General features: G+C 38.6%; 1 protein-coding gene across 2 annotated transcripts in view; it reads left to right on the forward strand.

Annotated features, from left to right (window-relative positions):
* SLC35F1 (solute carrier family 35 member F1) overlaps positions 1-18,701 on the forward strand; it is a 345,733-nt gene that overhangs the window by 302,771 nt on the left and 24,261 nt on the right. For both annotated transcript variants that reach the window (XR_001597951.2, XM_016153574.2), the window contains exons 5-7: positions 2,989-3,145; positions 5,055-5,107; positions 12,195-12,349. Coding sequence is in view for 1 of the 2 variants with exons in the window: in XM_016153574.2 (XP_016009060.1) it covers positions 2,989-3,145; positions 5,055-5,107; positions 12,195-12,349 (365 nt within the window). In the remaining variant the exon portion in view is untranslated. The remainder of the gene's footprint in view (positions 1-2,988; positions 3,146-5,054; positions 5,108-12,194; positions 12,350-18,701) is intronic.

Genomic DNA, 18,701 nt, shown 5'->3' on the forward strand with positions numbered 1-18,701 from the left:
ATCTAATAAGCAAAACCATTTTTTGCAAAGCAACTATGACTAGGTTGATTAGAACCAAAAAAGTGATCCAAAATGAGAAACGGCCAACCTAAAGAGACAGGTGACTATTCAAAGGGAACCAGTGATTCAATTTTCAACCACCATTAACTGAACACTTAATAAGTGCCAGATGATATTGCTATAAGCATTTTTTATTTCATTTACATATTTTAGTGTGTCCTCACAATAACTTCAATTTAAACTAAGAAAATTGAAATGCAGAAAGACTCTATAGCTTGCCCAATATTCAACAGCTACTAAGGGACAGAGATGTGATTAGAACTCACGTCTACCTGAATTGAAACCTGTTGCCACTCCACATCTTTACCTTAGGATGAATTAAGACCTTTCAGTCAGCTTGATTTTTTTAAACATTTAGTGAGACCTTATAATGTGGCAGGATCCATGCTAGGGACCACACATACTGTAAAGCTAAGTAAGTCGCAGTCCATGTGCCTCCGTCCTAGGGCTAAAAAAACAAGGGGAGGACGGGAAGACACACGATTAACAAATAACAGACATGGAGCAGAATGCAGTGGGTGCTGTACCCGTACCCGGGTAAAACGGTGTGAAATTTTAGAGAAGGAAGAGAAGGCACTGGATTAAATGGATTTATCGTAATTTTAAATGTGTCTATTTACCCAAAATTTGTAAAACATTATCGCTCATGGTGATTTCATACATGTGTAAATGACAGATTTGCTGGGTATCATTTTCCCTGTGATGTTGCAGAGAAACTGACACCACCACGTTAGGTATCTACTGAATTAAAACATGGAATAAAACATGGAATAATATGCAATTTCCAGTTAACTAGATATAAATTATAGATAGAAAATACTAGTTTTGGTGCTTTCTTATACTTGCATCAAACACTTCATTATATAATATGGTTGGATAAAATCGTGTCCTGCTTAACTTAATTATATTTAATCAACTAAATTTTTACACATACTTTATGTACATGTATACATTTTTAAATGATTTAAAAACCGATAAATACACTTACTCATGAAATTTTGGAAAATAATATCTAATCTTTTTTCTCACTGATGACTAGAAAATACTTCTGAACCCACGGTTACACAAAATTGTTTTATTATTAACAATAATTATCATTGCACTAGTGAGAACTCAAAGTATTCATGAGTAGATTGCATGTAGTCAAAGATCAGTTAATTGAATAGGCCATAAATGTACAAACGTAGAGTTTAAAATAGATTGGTGAGATTGTTCATTGAATCAGTATGGCCTCTTTTTAGGACTTTTAAAAGGTAGACTGATGTTTCCCTAATTTCTATTAAGGTTATTCAATATAATTTAGCTTTCCTGAATCCACTGATATATAATTAATTTCATTAATTAAGCAGCACTTCCACACTTCACTAGTACAACAATCATCGACAATTATAATAATAACCCCATGTCATCACAAGATTCTAAAATGGCTCCTGAATGAAAAGTGACCGAATTATGTTCATTATAATTTTATAATTTTAGTAATGGATACTTTATATTTTGTGGGTAATTCCTCAAATAAACTACTTAAAATTAAGCATTTTGTTTTCTAGTTGACATGAAAACAATTAGTCAGGTTGCTGAAGAAGACACTCTTTGTCACAGCAACTTTACTTTCCCCAGAAGATGCACCCAGGGACTTCCCATGAAGTCTGGTTTTTTGTCAGAGGCTGATAGTGTTCTGGGCTCAGCTGCTTCCCATGAACCCAGGGAGGGCTCCCAGCCCTTGAAGATCCAGATTCTGATCTCTATTCCTTTGAGGGTGATTCCAGCAAGCTCTCCTGCCTTTCAGAGTCTCTTCTCCTTTCTCTTTGACCCTTACCAGGAGTGGGAAGTTGCCTTAGAAAAAGTGATGCCATTTAGGGTGAATATATAATCTCTCAAAGTAACCACAGAGGTGTGAATGAAGAGGTCTTTCCCCAAGCTCAGCCCAGATTCTTTTATGTGATTCCACTTCTAGAAAATGCTCTGTGCTCCCAAATGAACAGTAAGAATTCGGTTCTATAGTTTTAGATTATTCTAGCTAATCTGGAACCCAAGGCTACTCAAGGTGAGTCTCTCCCTTAGAATGATGCTGGAGAGAGAGGACCCTTCCCATCCTGCACCTCTTCTGCCCCAGAGCTGCTTGTCTGCCTGGCTCCTGTGCGCTGCCCTGAGCAGGACAGAGCTGGAGACTACTTGGGTAGAGTCCACCAGTGAGGCCACCCTGGCTGCTGATTTCCACTCTCCTTTCTGGCTTTACAGTTCCTGCACAGGAAAGAGTTTGCCCAATTATGGGAAATCACCGGGTACAACATTTATCAAAAATTGGGCATAAACTGAAAGCAACAAAAATTGAGTTTAAAACAGATATTTTTTATGAAAAAAGGAAAATATTAATGTGATAGTGACTTACATATTCTTATGTTTATGTTTCTTACTTTAGGGAAGTTGGATATTTCAACCCTAATCCTTTTCATTTTCATTTTCTAAGCAAAGACACATTTTGCCCATGGTCAAAATAGCCTCAACTACTTCTGTTATAGCTTCTCTTCCTATAGAGAGCGAACATTCAGGCTGCTTCTGCTTGCTCTACAGCATATTCACTAAACTATTAGAAAATGCCTGTAGCAAATATATCATTGATGTGTATTAGCGTATGTTCATATGCATACCTGGACGAAGACATGGGCTTTGTGGAGATGGTGCACTCTAGACAAAACTGGTCCCTTTCTTAGCTAAAGAAGACTTCTGGTTGAGTAGACATAGGCAACCTTTTTATATCAAAATATATCTGGAGCGCACATAAACAAACTGTACTAAATCTCAGTTGGCAAGTTACAGAACATCTATAAAAATATCAATATAATAGGCATAGGAAGCCGATTTTGCTGGTGTCGAATTCTTCGTAGGAAAATTTTAATGACGGTCCCCCTGCTTTTTGGTTCCTAGGGGAAAATAAGCTGGTAGGGGACCTTCTGGTCTTAGGAGGGGCCACACTCTATGGCATCTCTAATGTCTGGGAAGAATACATCATCCGAACCCTGAGTCGAGTGGAATTTCTGGGAATGATCGGACTCTTCGGGGCATTTTTCAGTGGAATTCAATTGTGAGTATACATAACAAGAAACGCAGACAGTAGAAATTCTTAGTGCTTATTCTTACATTTTTTTTTCTTCTGCTGCAGGGTTGGTTGCTTTATTTTATAGTAATTAAGACTGGTAACTTCTCACTAACCTTCCACATAAAATCTGAAAACTCAGTATCTTTACTAGTAAATTGTCTACAAACTAAACAAGTTTATTGTAAATTATTAGGAAAAAAAACATTTAATAGACTTTAAAGATAATTTATAAGAAAACATTAGCAGTACATTGATTCTCCTAAACCAGCCAGCAAGTCGGAGGAGTGCGAGTTACTCAGGAAAATAGAAAACCTAAATTTAAATGTCGCGATTTGATGCACTTCCCAAAAGTGACATTCTGTTTACTAATACAATTGCCACTAGGAAACTTATTAAGTTTGCCCTTTTATAAATTTGTTCTTTTATTGCCCATGGATTTGCATGAGTGAATTATATTTCAAATTCATCTTTAGAAATTTAATGTTTCCATTTTCCTTAAATAGGTGAAGATATAACGGACATTCACTAAGCCTCAAATAGTCAAAAACACTAATTTTTCAATAATTCTAACTTTGCGGCATATAAGTCATCAGTGACTTGTGCCTCAGAAATTGTCATGAGAATGTGTCAATCAAAACAGAATTTTCCATCAATAAAGACCACATGGCTTAGTTTCACATAAAAGGTAAAAAATGATAGTATAACCTCCTGTCTAATTTCACCAAATCCATTTTTACAAAGCAAGCAATTCTGATTTTACCAAATCACTTTCTACAAAGCAAATACTTTGTAATTGTATTGGTTCAGTGTCTGCAGTTATTTATGGAAGATATTTGGGCATCTCCTTAAACGTGTTTTGCAAATACACGTTTCCAAGAAGCCTCCAAATTGTGATATTCTCAGATAGAAAGGAAAAACTCCATAGCAAACAAGTCACAGAGATGGGAAATTTCTCTGAGGATTTATTTTTGGTTCATTTTGAAAACATGATGGCATTTTACGGCTTCTAAATTTGGTGCTTTATGTTTGTAAGAGGAAAAGAAATTGCCTAGTTCAACTATTCATAACCAACATTTTGTAGAGGGATGGCTCATTATATGGATTATTATTCTTGAATCCAAAAAAATATATTGAGAGATCTAGTGCTCATTTGCTTCAGTTATAGTCCATTAACGCTGACTGAGCCCTTTGGAGACACTGCTACCAAAATAATGGAAGTGGCATATGGGTGTGCTTGGCAAATGGGGTACATTGAGGGCTCACTGAAATCAAATAACTCTGGTGGAGTGGGGCCAACCTCACTTCCTGGTCCTCTTCTAGTGCTGTGGTTCTCAAAGCGTCGCTCTCTGACCAGCAGCACTGTCATCACGTCAGGACTCCTCAGATATGCACATTCATGCCTCTGCCCAGATCTACTGAATCAGAATCTCTAGGAATGGGGCCCAGGGGACTGTTTCAATCTTCTCCCCAGATGACATTTTTGTACATTTAAGTTTGAGAACCACTGCTCTAGAGAATGCTTAATGAGAAAATTCATTCAACCTGCCAGCACAGAAATTTTTCCACACCTCAACATTTACTGTCAGGAAGCATTTAAGCAAGAACAAATAAAGTCTATAGGCGGACTGCTGGATGAGAAGGTCAGTGGGAAGTGTGAGCTCCCCCATGCCCACTGGCACACTCTGGCTGCTGGGGCCACACCCAACAATATCCTTCAGGAATAAACCTCAGGCTGCTTTATTAGACTTGCCTCTATGTAGCTCTGAGGTATTTGTGAAATTCAGGTCCTTGCTTTATGATTTGTATAAATATGGTAAATGAAAAAAAAAAGAAGAAGAAGAAATAGGATGCATTGTAATCTTGTTCATCAGGTTCACTTTCTTTCCATTTGCAGAGCTATAATGGAGCACAAGGAGCTGTTAAAGGTGCCCTGGGATTGGCAAATAGGTAAGGGGTTTGCTCACCTAAGATGCTGTGCGAAGTGAACCTGAGACATATGTTTGAAGAGAACTGTGGGTGGGGGCGGGGAGCAAACAATGAAGGGATTTAGAATGAAGGGGACAAAAGAAAACGAAACCCTCTTGTCATTTTAGGAATTCTTACACACTATACTTTTGTAGTGTCTGACCCATAATGCTTCCTAATTGAGCTTTTGCCCATTATCATCATCATCAAGATGCTGTTAGAGTAGACACAGAAGTATGTTATTAGGTTAAAGACCAACCAGAAAGAAAGAATGCCCTGAGGCAGTGATGGGACATAAATGACAGCAATTTGCTCTAGCCAAGAAACACAAAACTGATGTGATCATAAAAAAGTGGCACTTTGGTAAAGAGAAAAAACTGAACTTAACAAAAAGGCATTAAAGAAAAACAATGTAATGGATATTTTGAGCCCATAAAAACCTTTGCAGAGGGAGCATTTTGCACACAGATATGGTTAATTGATCTCCAAATGGATTAGGGGGGAAATACCAAACACGCTTTGAGCTACTTAGTCATCCAGGGCATCTCAGATTCCACTTATTTCTAAAATCACTTTTCTCTAAAGGAAAAAAAAAAAAAAATATATATATATATATATATATATATATATATATAGAGAGAGAGAGAGAGAGAGAGAGAGAGAGAGAGAGAGAGAGAGAAAGCGCAAGCACGAGCAAGTGCGAGCAAGGATTTAAGATTGTACGTGATGTCCTAAAGATCACAAAGAAAGTCCTAGAAGGGGCTTACATTTAATACCCTCAGCCCAAAAGCTGTCCTATCAGTGTCTGTACCAAGACGCATGAGTTCCAGCAATGAGCACAGAGCTTGGTTTGTGAGGGTGCTTGGAAATTGTGTGCACAGTGAATGCAAATGGGGGTGAAAATACAGATGGTTCCCCACACCGAAGCTGGCTGCTTGAGCCATCTCCAGTTTATATGAGCTTTGATGGAGTCGACAGCTTTAGTCAAATTCTGCTTCCACGAGCAAGGACTATAATAATATAAACTTCCGTGCACTATGTTACCTACCCTTGGACCCAAAGCATCCAAGGCTACTTGCTGCTGACATCATTCCCTCTGAAGGTACAATGTGAGCTACAGAGTTATGCATGCCTCTCCCTGGGGATTATGTCTAGGGACTTCAAGGGCTGACTAGCCCTTGTGTCTGTCACAGAGTCCTGCCATTTATTTCTCTCAAGTTTTGCTATAGAACATTACAATTAAATGAAAATCAATAGGTAGAAAGACATGGAGATAGGAGAGGAGGGCAGCTGCGAAAGGAAACCAGCTGCAAGTTGCAGATGCATTTGCCTTTGTGACTCTTAGAACCAGGAAACAGAATGTTACCTGGGCTTAGTAACATTTCTCATGCAGTGAGTCTGTGAGTATAAATTAATTTTATATTAATAGCAATAATAAAAAATAATTCGTCCTCTAATTATGTGGATGACATGTGCATGTCCGCTGAGGCTCTGTTATAATTCCATGTTAGTTAAATGTGCCATCAAAAGGTAGTTTTATTCTGAACTCTCATATCGCCATTAAAATGTCAATCCCCTGCAGTCCAAGATGATGAAAGACAGTATAAAGGGACACATTATGGAGCCATTTATTTAATTCCTGGCTGGAAATGAGGCCAAAATGGTTTAGAAAAGAAATCAAATATTCATCTTTTTTTTTCCGAACCATTGATATGGTTGGGTTTGGGTTTTTTTTTTTTCCACCAGGACCAACTTTGTTCTCATTACCTTGTCCTGGCCTACTACAAGGTTCATTGTTTAGCTCAATTCTAGGCACATAGAATTCCATGAATCGATGTTTATTATATGAATGAATGAATGAACGAATGAATGAATGAGTGGATGGATGAGTGGGAAGAAGATGACAGAGACTTTAGGCTTGACATTGCACTTACTTTCTGGGGAACTGGGAAATGACATCCCAGCTGCTGTGACTCGTGCACTAGAGAGGCAGGGAGACATCAGTGGGGTCAGCGTTCCCCCTACTCCGTGGGAAGTCACCCAGGAGTGCCGAGCTCTGATCTCTGTGTCTTGGTGGAGAGCTTGCAGCATCTAAGTTAAGGGACAGGAATCTAGGCTATCTTCATCTCCCACCATCTGCCAATGCATTTCTCTCCCTTCCTTGTTTCCACACCAGTAATCTCCATGCAGTATCTGGAACAGCTCATATAGTTGCCACTTTCTCAAAGTAAAAAGATAATTTTTTTCCCTACAAAGTAAGTGAAATAATAAATGTGCTTTTTATATTTGGGACTTAGAAGGTAATTTTTTTAGAAGCAGATTTTGTTATTTTCCTATAATATTGGCCAATTGCAAGATACTGGGCAGTTAAAAGCCAAAGATAACAGTTGTTGTTTATTTTTATTTCTTTGTTTTACCCTACTGAACAGAATAACCGAATCTGGTTATGTAATCATTAAATTCAAGTATGACCTAATAAAGCTAAACTGTCCTTCTGAGAAGCAGGTGTGTCCAAGCAGTTGGAAATCTAATAAATAACTTAAACATTTCCTTTACCTCGTTTGCCATGTCGTGTTAAAGGATGTGTGAACAAACATAAGCTGATGCGAAAGTCAAATGTCAGAGGAAAGAAAAAGTGTGCGGGGCTCAGCTAGCACAGCTCTGTGGCACGCAGGGGGCATCTTCACTTTCTGTGTCGTGGGTGATGCTTCTTTCGGTTTCGGTTTTTCCTGGAGGCTGAAACAGGACATTTGACCTTTCCCTGAAGGTGGAATAATGGGACCACAGAGCAGGAGCGACCTTAACGAAAATGAAATTAAGGATACGCTCTTTTTTTTTTTTTTTTTTTTTTTTTTAACCAAAGTCGAATCAGAGGCCTAAGGAGGTGACATGATTTGACGAAGCTCACGTCTCCCGTGCTGGGACTAATGGCCACTGTCTGAGCAAGGCCCGCCAGGCTGGTGCCCTTTACAGACTTAGCCTTATGCATATATTCTGAAAAACCATTTAACCTAGATCTTATTTTTAAGGATTAAAAATAATATTTTAAAAATCTAGGATTTTCAGAGGAAAGTGAAAGAACACCAGTGGAATCCCAAAGAAAGTGATGAAATAAAATATATGCAGCATACAAAGACACATACTGCATACATGTGTATAGTATATATCACATAATTACATATACACGGGTATATATCATATATGTTATATATGGCATATGAGATGCTAATTAGAATCAAATAGTGTACTCCTTCAAAGCCCAGTTTCTCTTCATAATAATTAAGCAATATAGAGTAGTGGTATGTGCACAGAACTGAAAGCCATATGGCCTGTGTGACCTTAGGGCAAGTTGCTCCCTCTGTATGCTGGCCTTTTGCCTGTTTACTCTCAGATCCATCTATTTCTTACTTTGCCCTTCTCTGCATCACAGAGGCTGAGTCATGCAAAATACACTTCCCAGGCTCCCTTGTCAATTGGCTTTCACTCAGGTTTGGCCAAAGGGAGGCAGCAGAGGGAGACTGGAGAGTGGGAGGAAGAAAGAAATGGGGGTGCTCCTCCCTGTTTCTCTCTGTTTTGGGTTGGATCTCTAGAAAGGGCTGAGTGTCCTCTACGATGCTACCTCAACTGGATTCTCTCACTTCTGATCCCTGGTAACATGGCCCCCACTGGAACTCTCTCAAAACAAGGGTGTGAGTAACTTACTGCTATTGCTAGATTCTTTATTGTCTCACCATTCTGGTTTTCCCTATGAGCCATTCAAACACCTTTGTAACTTGTACTCCATATTAAATTTCCTCTGTTGAACCTGGCCTGGACTGTTTCTTGACTGATACACTCTATAAACCTATTTCCTTACCTGTATTAAGAGGATTAGAGTAGCAATGACATTGCACTGTCGTGGAGATTAATTAATGTATATAAAGTTCATGTCACATAGCAAGCTCTCAATTGGTATTAGCCGACAGTATTTTTTCCAGTCTCTTTTGCTTAAAACATTTTAGTGCATGAGGACAAAAGTGACTGAATTCTGTCATCAATGAGAGAAAAAATTTCAATTAAGAAATGGTTATGTGCATGCTCTGTCTATAAACATAATTACTGCAGCCATGATGCAGTTGTCAGTCAAAAAGCAATTCAGTTCATTTGTTTGTGTTGATTGATTGTTTGAAAACCCTACATGGACAGCAAGTTGGGCCTTCAGATACATTGCTAATGTTCATTAACTAGATAATGTCCATCTCAGAATAGCAAATCAGTAAATTGCACTAATACTGCATCCCCTTTCTCAATTCAGTGGTGTTTGTTTGGCTGACTATACTTTGCTCACAAAACAAGATATTCACACAAAAACACTGGTTGACCTAGTAAAGTGCTTGACTGTGATGATGATGTATTTGTTCCACTCCCATTCCCTTACATACAATTTCTGAAGTATTTAAAAATACATTTAGAATGTTAAAGTTTGAAGTATTCTGAGCTTGCCTGATATGTAGAGTGAGACTCTGCCGTTTATCTATTTTTTGTGCTCTTCTTTTTTTACCAATTGTGCTCGTAAAGTCACACCTCTCCTCTGAGCCTGCCAATTATATATCCAGCTACCTACTGGACAAATCCTTAGATGATGCATAAGCATTTAAAATTTAACACGTTCAAACTAGAGCCTTTTATTTTCTCTGAAAACCTGGTTCTACTGCAATTCTCTTCATTGCAGTAAGTGGCATCACAATTCGCCCAGTTGCTAAATTAGCCAGAATCCATAAGAACCCATGGATATCCTTGATGCCTTTGTTTCCCTCACTCCTACACCCAGTCTATCACCAGGACCTGTTGAGTCTTCACAGACCCGGGCACTTCCTTTCATCTCCACTGCCATTCTAAGAAAACCCACCAGCACCTCTTGACTGGACTATGATACTACACTTCTCACTGATCTCCTCCCATGCTTTTCTCCTTCCAATCCCTTCTCCAAACAGTAGCCTACCTGCTACAAACTCCTCAATGACTTCATATTACAACTGGATTAAGAAGATAACAATTTTTTTTCAAGAATTACAAGGCCCTAAATAATTCATTTTACCTGCCCCATTTTCCAAGCTCATCCCTTATCACTGCCCAATTCTACCTATCCGCTCAGATATTCTGGCCTCCGGCAGCTCCTGGAACACAGGCTCTGTCTCTTCTGCAGGTCTTTTCATTTGTAGATCTCCCTGCCTAAAATATTCTTCCCCTGGCCTTATAGTCCTCTATACTCCTTTTATAGAGAAGCCTTGGTAGTCATCTTTCCTAAAGCAAGCCTCCTGCTGTTCCTTCTAAGGAAGGCTTTCTTCCTTCATAGTGCGATACCAAGTCTAAACTTCTTCCTTATCCTCTTATTCATTGCATTGGTGGCCCACAACAGAATGCCTAGGGCGTAGCAGGTATTTAGTGAATAAATGGTTAAATAATTGAGTGAATATAGAATATCAGAGCCCATATGTGAGAGGCCATGGTTTGCTTGTCAAAGTAATGGAAGGGTAGAATTCTGAAACTTTCTAACCCAGTCATGGATAATCTAAATCAGTGATGCCCTCCAAAACAAAATTTTTTTTATTAAATTTTTTTAAAAATTCAACTCTGATGCTCGGACTATGTTCTGCTCATTTGATTTTTTTTTCTTTTTTTTCTTTTTTAGTGTATCGATTTAAGAATATATTTTGTCCCTAGTCTCAGATTCCATAAAGAAATACTGAATTAATTTTTATATCTTTTCATGTATTAATCATAGATTATTTAGTATTGCATTTTAAATCATTTGGTGAAAAGGAAAGTGAATTATAAAGCAGCCTGAAATCGAAGTACAGGAAAATTGACAATTTTTAAGGAATTAAAATTTCTGTTGAAGCATCAAAAACCATCTGATACGGCTACGATGGAATACCCATGAGAGAGAGGACTGGTACCTTACAGAACTAGGAAAGTGGTTATTCCAGTTTTCTCTTGGGGCACTTCCACCACACTAGAGGGGGCTGTTGTATTGAGTTTGCTTACTTAATGTTCAAAATAATTTTTATATATAGACGATGCGACTTGCCTTAAACTTAGGATCAGAAATGTATAGAAGAATGATTTATGCCCTTAAATACTTCTCACATGGGAAAACCAAACTTCTCGTTGGAGGAGTCACTGGTCTTCATAGTCAAAGGGACTGGATATCTAGACCTACCAAACCCTCCAAAATTCACAGGATTCAAAGAAGCAACCTGCCCGTGGCCCACACCGGATATATTATATCAAGGATTCCTTTGGAAAGGTTGGTTAGTTTTATTATATTGTAAACCCCACAGATCCACTGAATTGTATTATTTGTGCTTTTTCTATGCCTGTTCTTTCAAGGCAGAGAAATACCTTTTTTCTTACATTTGTGTTGTATCAACATCTAGGGGAAGAAAAAGCCACACTCTAGATTTAGCCACAAACTTCTATTGGGAACCAACAAAATTGTGTGCTTATGAAATTATTATTAATAATTATGAGTCTAGTTATAATTAGAGAGAGACTTAGAGGATGAGAGACTGACCATATATTATTTAAGGGCATTTTTTCTCTTTTTCATACATTAATTCTTTGATGGTCTGCAAAGCATTTACCTATTTATTTGTAAAACAGCAGAGCTTACGTGTGAGAGCCCATGGCATGCTAGGAAATGCAATAAGGGAGTAGGTTTCTTGTGTGTTGGCGATTGCCCTGAACAGGATTCACATATCTGGAAGAAATTAACAGATCATCTTGGGCTCGGGCAAGGAGTGGTCTGCCCAAGGTCACACAGAGAGGGTTCCAATTCAGTACTCTGACTTCGTCCAGATCTCTTTGACAAGTAAGTTTTTCAGTTTTAAGGACTATGTAGTTATTTATCATTGTGAGCAATACATGACGCCAAGCAGCTATATTCCTATTTTTCAAATAAAAAACTGAAATGAGAAAAGTTTTAACAGGCATGGATAATAGAAGGTAATTACTGAACAATTAAGAGGAGAGTTCAGAAGCTTCCACCCATGTTCTTAACGCGACATTGCCTCCCCTCTCCCCCCAGGCCTGCTCTACGTCGGCTTTAGTGCCTGCATGTTTGGTCTCTACAGCTTCATGCCAGTAGTCATAAAGAAAACCAGTGCCACTTCGGTCAACCTCTCCCTGCTCACGGCAGATCTGTACAGTCTCTTCTGCGGGTTGTTTCTCTTCCATTACAAGGTAAGTTGAATCTGTGCTCCTTTGTGAAGACACTTGGTAAGGAATAACATACAGGTAAGAATGCCCTGCTGTGGAATGCCCGACTTTGTGTAAGAAGGTAGGATTGAAACTGTATGCTAACCCTCATGATGTGGCATTCACATTTTAACCATAAGACAGAGGAAACATTTTGTTATAAGAGACCAGTAACTACAGAAGATTGATAGTGAAAGATAAGAAACTGCCACAGTGGGAATGGCTTTCAATATGGGGACAGTTTTTCTGACACCATTCAGCCCAGAAGCTACTCTTTGTTCAGACTAAAGCTAGGAAGATTTGTATAATTCACAACTATAACTGCAAAATGGATTCTGCCAAAGGCACTGGCAAGTGTGTTCTCACTGGAGAGAAAAACATAATTCTTGAATTATTTTTTCTGCAGATACTTTCATATCTGCAAATATGAATGGAGATGTTAATGCATTTGAAATATAGTTGACCCTTGAACAACATGAGTTTAAACTGCATGGGTCCACTTATATGTGAATTTTTTCCAATAAATAAATACAGTATTATAAATGTATTTTTTCTTCCTTATGACTTTTAAATTACATTTTGTTTTCTCTAGCTTACCTTATTGTAAGAACACAGTATATAATACATGTAATCTACAAGATATGTGTTAATTGACTGTTTATGTTATCAGTAAGGTCAACAGTAGGTTGTTGGTAGTTAAGTTTGGGGGCAGTTGAAAGTTATATCTGGATTTTCAACTGCATGGGGATCAGCACTCCTAAAACCTGTCTTGTTCAAGTAGCAACTGTAGTTTCTTTGCTAAAAGGTTGGGGTTTGAGTAAAAGAGTGCAAAGAGATATTGTGAAGTATTTGCAGCTGATATATCGGCCCTGAAAAAAGGAAGTTAGTGCAAAGATGGCAGTCTTTTTGAAGACTACTCACATCCCAGTCCAAGGAAGGTGTGACTAATTGGTTCTGACACATAGATGTCAGATACTATCTTTTAAATGCTAAACTCCCTGCAACTATTAACAATTGATTAGAACTGGTAGGTATGTGAGAGAGACACACTTGCCATTCCTTAACCAGTCCTGTAAGGTAAAGGTCAATGGGAACTAAGAACAGTGCGAAAAAGGACAAGTATGGAATATCCAAGTAGATAAGACCAAATGAGGACAGGCAAAAGCAGAGACAGAAGAAAAGTAACACTGTTCTGGCCACTTCTAGCCAAGTGCTTCACCAGTGGATTTACAGTTAAAATCACTGGCACATGGATATGGCCAGCTGCTAGGGCATCTCAGTGAGCAGGGCATCTTCAACCAGGTCACCTTGAGTTTGGAGGTTCCCAGAGAAGTTCTGAGCTGGGAAGCGTATGTACTAGAGAGGACCAGAGGCGAAGTGGCTGAAATGAATAATCAGAAATATTACTAAGAGAGCTAGAGTCGTGCCTACTGATGATCAGAAAGAGACAGAAAGGCAGATAAGGCTGGGAAAGAGGTCACAAACAAGGTTAGCTGCTTGGAGGACCGGAAGCAGATCTGGAAGAGGAGGGGCAGAGAAAGTGGCTATGGCAGCAGACAGTTCTGAGCCCTTATTTTATGTGGAGTCTTGTGACCACTGTGATGGCAAAAATGACAGCTTAAAGGAATGGTTTAAGAACTGGATAATATTTATACACTGTTTGTAATTTTTTTTTTTTTTTTTTTTTTTTTTTGTCTACATAATGCATTCTCCATTTCTTGAGTACATTCTGGTCCTCTTAAGGGTAAAAAAGTAAAGTCACAGCATGTTCTCCTCAAGCTGTTCCCAGCCACAGTGCTGGGAGGTCCAGCTTCCTTTACGACCCCCTTGCATACACATTTCATTATGTTTTGCAGACATGAGACCACCTAGCTATGGTCTCATCAGCACACACAGTGGCCACCGTTTTTCTTCTCCTCTCTGCAGCTAAACATTTACATCTAGTCCAATCTTTAAGCATGAGTTCTGTTCTCAGCAATTATTTCTGTAATTGTCTTTATAAATCCCCAAACTAGAAGAACCCCTTTAATCTTCCTTAAGGAAAGGAGACTAAAATCTGTTGCTCTGAGGACTGAGTTCGCTTCTTGGGCAGTCCAGATCCTGTCCAGTTCTTGGTATTCCTTACAGCAGTGTTCCCGAAAATCTGTTGTCCCCAAGGGCAATTCATGAAAATGCAGATTCAGGGACCACGTCCCTGAGCCACAAAATCAGTACCTGGGGACATGTCCGAGGGAGTCTGCATTGTTAACAGGCTCTCCTGTGAGGCCAATGTTCTCTGAATTCAAGAACAAATACTTGAGGTGTACCTGAACAGTGCTCATTCCTATTGGAGTCTGTCACTACTCATATATCCACTGACCTGTGATTAAACCTGGGACTCTCCACATTTACAACCATCTAGAGCCAAGAAGGCCGATGCACCAGGTAAATTCTCATTCTCTACAATCCATCTTCTCCCATCATTTGTATGTTACCACTGACTTAGGATAAGTAACTTTGCTGAATAGGAAACCATGTAGTAACCCTCATCATGCTACCGGAAGGGAAGCTGTGTTATCGGAAAATTAAATTTCTGTATTCACCAGTTTGAAAGTGAAATAGATTTTTTTTTTATTTCTTAAAGCAATGTTTTTACTCTACACATACATTTGTTATTACTTAAAAGATAAATTTCCTTAAGGCAATAATTGGTTCAACATAGTGCTTTTTTCTAGTTAAAATGGATTCCTATTGTCTTGTTAAAAATTAAACTTTCACAATAATTGTAGATTCACATGCCATTTTAAGAAATAATACGAGAGAGACCCCATTTTCCCTTTTACTAGTTTCCTCCATCGGTAACAAAACTATAGCACATTATGGGGACATTGACACTGATACAGTCAACATACAAGCATTTCCATCCCATAAGCGTTGCTCATGTTGCCTTTTTATAGCCATCCTTACTTCCTTTCACCCTGCAAGACCACTAATTTAGTCTACATTTCTCTACATTTCTCTACATTTGTCACCTCAAGAACGGTATGGAATTATGTGGTATGTAACGTTTTCTCATAAGCATAGCTCTCTGGAGATCCACCCAGATTGTTTCCTGTATCAGTGTTCATTGGTTTTCATTGCTAAACACTGTTGCATGTACAATTTACTTAACCATTCACCCAGGGAAGGACATCTGGGTTGTTTCGTTTGGGGCTATTATGAATAAAGCTGCTATGAACGTTCATGTATAGGATTTTGTGTGAACAGAGTTTTCATTTCTCTGAGGTAAACCCAAGAGTACAATTGCTGGGCATATGGTCCTAGCGTGTTTAGTTTTATAAAACTGCGAAATTGTTTTCCAGAGTGGTAGAGTGATCTGTTGTCTTTTATTACAATGAAATACATATTCATCGTGATAAAGTCAGAAAATACAGATAAGTCCTATTATACACTGATACCATTTTACAGTGCATATATATTTTTACAGGACACATATTTTTCAGTTCATGTATTTTCATAAAAATTTAATTACAATGTACTCACTGCTTTGTTACATGCTTTGTACATATACATTTCCTTGTTATTTAGTAGTTATACATAATGTGCGTCTGAATGGTGGTTCTCAACTCTAGCTATACATTACAATCACCTGAAGAAAATATAAAACATAGCTGTGCCCAGGGCCCATCCCAGGGAGCATTGTCCTGATTGGTCAGGAGTGCGACCTGTTAAAAGCTCTCTTCAGGTGACTCATCACATATCCTAATGCACAGCCAGAGTTGAGAATCACTAATCTACAAGATTATTTTTAATGAATATACAGTATTCCATGGAATAGTTATACTTTATTTAACCTAGGGTTTCTTAACCATGGCACTATATATATTTCAGATAAGATGATTCTTTATGAGGGGGAGGAGACCTGTCCTGTGCTTTAGTAGCATCTCTGGCCTGAACCCACTCAATACCACTAGCAGCCCCCCAAGTAGTGACAATAAAAATTGTCTCCATACATTGCTAAATATTGAGAATTGCTGAGTTAACAATCCTTAATTATCGAATTCAGATTATATCTCTTTTTTGGCTAATAATTTGGCTAATAAAATTTGGGGAATTAGCTTGTACTAAATCTTTGCTCACATTCAATGCTTTTTAATAATTTAAAAAATAAATCTCATATTTTGTTTGTTTTATTTCCTCTTTGAAACAAAGATTTTAAAAATAATATGAGAATCCTATTAACCAATTTGGAATCCTGCATAGAGGCAATATTTGCAAAACTCTGTTAATATTATGGCAACCAGTATTAGGACATAGACAAATGTTTTATTTCTTTTCCCTCTCACTCTCATTGTACTTACAGTTGATACCATGCACTTATCCTGAATAAATACTGCCTCATACCATTCTCTAATTGTTTTAGGAATAATAGTATTAATATTTGCAAAGAAGTAAAGTCAATACTCAATTTAAGTCTAAAAATTAAAAAAAAAAAAGAAACTTCCCTTTGGCGTAAACAATTTCTTAAAGGATTTTTCAAGGGATGTTTGAATTTATAGTCAAATAGTCATTGTTTGGAAAACCCAGGTTTCTTTCCCTCCAGGGCTCAGTTCACTGCCTCTGACATTGCCTTGGGCTTGCTTCCCAGACGGGAGGCTCTTGGTAGCTGTGCAGAGGGCAGTTCTGAGTGCCTTGCGGTTTCCCACCACAGCCAGATGGGCCAACTCAGAAAACTGATTTTTAAATAATATCAATTGGAGGTACTTTTATCATTAAGAGAAATTTATGGTCAATGCAAAAATCTTGGCACATTTTGCAGAATTTAAAAATAGTGATGTCAAATGATTGTGTGGGGTGTGTGTGTGTGTGTGTGTGTGTGTGTGTGTGTGTGTGTGTGTCTTTGGCGGAGTGGGAGAAGGTGGTAATATTTTTACATATCTTCTTTAGAGAAATGTCTACTTAAATTATTCATCCAGTTTGTCTTTTTATTATTGAGTTGTCATATTACTTTACACATGCTAGATACTAGGCCCTTATCAGATGTATGATTTATGGATATTTTCTGCCACTTTATGGTTGTCATTTTCTTGCCAGTGTCCTTGGAAGCATAAAAGTTTCTAATTTGGATGAAGTCCAATTTATCTATCTGTTTATACTTTTAAAAACATGAAAGGAATCGAGTCAGTTCCACCACAGTCTCTGGGCCACCAAGTCTTCTCTGGTGGTTTCTAACGCTGATCCTCTACAGGGCTGTGTAGTAATGACTGCTTGTTCCTCTCATTGTCCGCTCTAAGGGGATGGTTGCAAGTCACAGCCTAAGGTCGAGAAGATTCAGTTCAGTTGGGAGTGTCTTTACTGCATGAAGAGCATAGTGTGGAAGAGATTTTAAGCCAGTAACTCCCAACCTTGGCAGCACATTGGAATCACCTGAAGATATTTCAAAGTACTGATGCTTGGGTCCCACTCTCACTAATTCTTATCTAAGTGGTATGCAGTGCAGCCTGGACATCGGCTTTTTAACGGCTTCCCAAGTAATCTTAGTTTGCAGTCGCCATTGAGAGCTACTGGTTCAGACTTACCTTATATGGCTGAAGCAGATGGAACTAGGACCAAAGAATGAAGATTATAAGATTAAAGATAAAGAAACTTCCTTAATAATTAGTTATTCAAAAGTGGAAAAGCCAGGGGTCCCCAATCTGCAGGCTGCAGACTGGTACTGGTCTGTGGCCTGTTAGGAACCGGGCCACACAGCAGAAGGTGAGTGAAAGAAGCTTCATCTATATTTGCACCCTCTTCCCAGCACTAGCATCGGCAGCCTCAGCTCCACCTCAGATCATCAGGCATTAGCTTCTCAGAGAAGCTCGGGTCCCTGGTGCCACAAAGGTTAGGGACTGCTGGAATAGACCATCTTTGGAGTTCCACTCACTAGAGGAGCTGGACACGAATGTGAGAGGCATGGTGGGAGGGGCCTCACACTTCACAGAGAATTGATAGACCAGTGACCTCTGAGATCTCATTTGGTTTTACTACACTTTGTAGTTATCATTCATTCTTTTACTTAATCATGATGATGTCTTTACTCCGAACCACCTTCTGGGCTGGTTATAAATATCTATAGGTTTCAAGGGGAGGGCTATTTGTTCACAGATGTTGCCTACCCAGGCAGAACTAAATGATTAAATGAAGCTCTCCTGCCCAACATTGATTATTTGCTTTTTCTCACTTTCCATCCTTGGAAAAAATCCATTCTCTTCCCCACCCATCAGTTCACTGTCTGCAGCTTCTCTGCCTATTGTGCTGACTGCCATGCTGACTGGGCAGTACAGCCCCATCCTGGGGAAGCAAATGACCTACTTCT

Source organism: Rousettus aegyptiacus, unplaced genomic scaffold (genome assembly GCF_014176215.1).
Source record: "Rousettus aegyptiacus isolate mRouAeg1 unplaced genomic scaffold, mRouAeg1.p scaffold_m13_p_1, whole genome shotgun sequence".
Taxonomy (NCBI): Eukaryota; Metazoa; Chordata; class Mammalia; order Chiroptera; family Pteropodidae; genus Rousettus; species Rousettus aegyptiacus.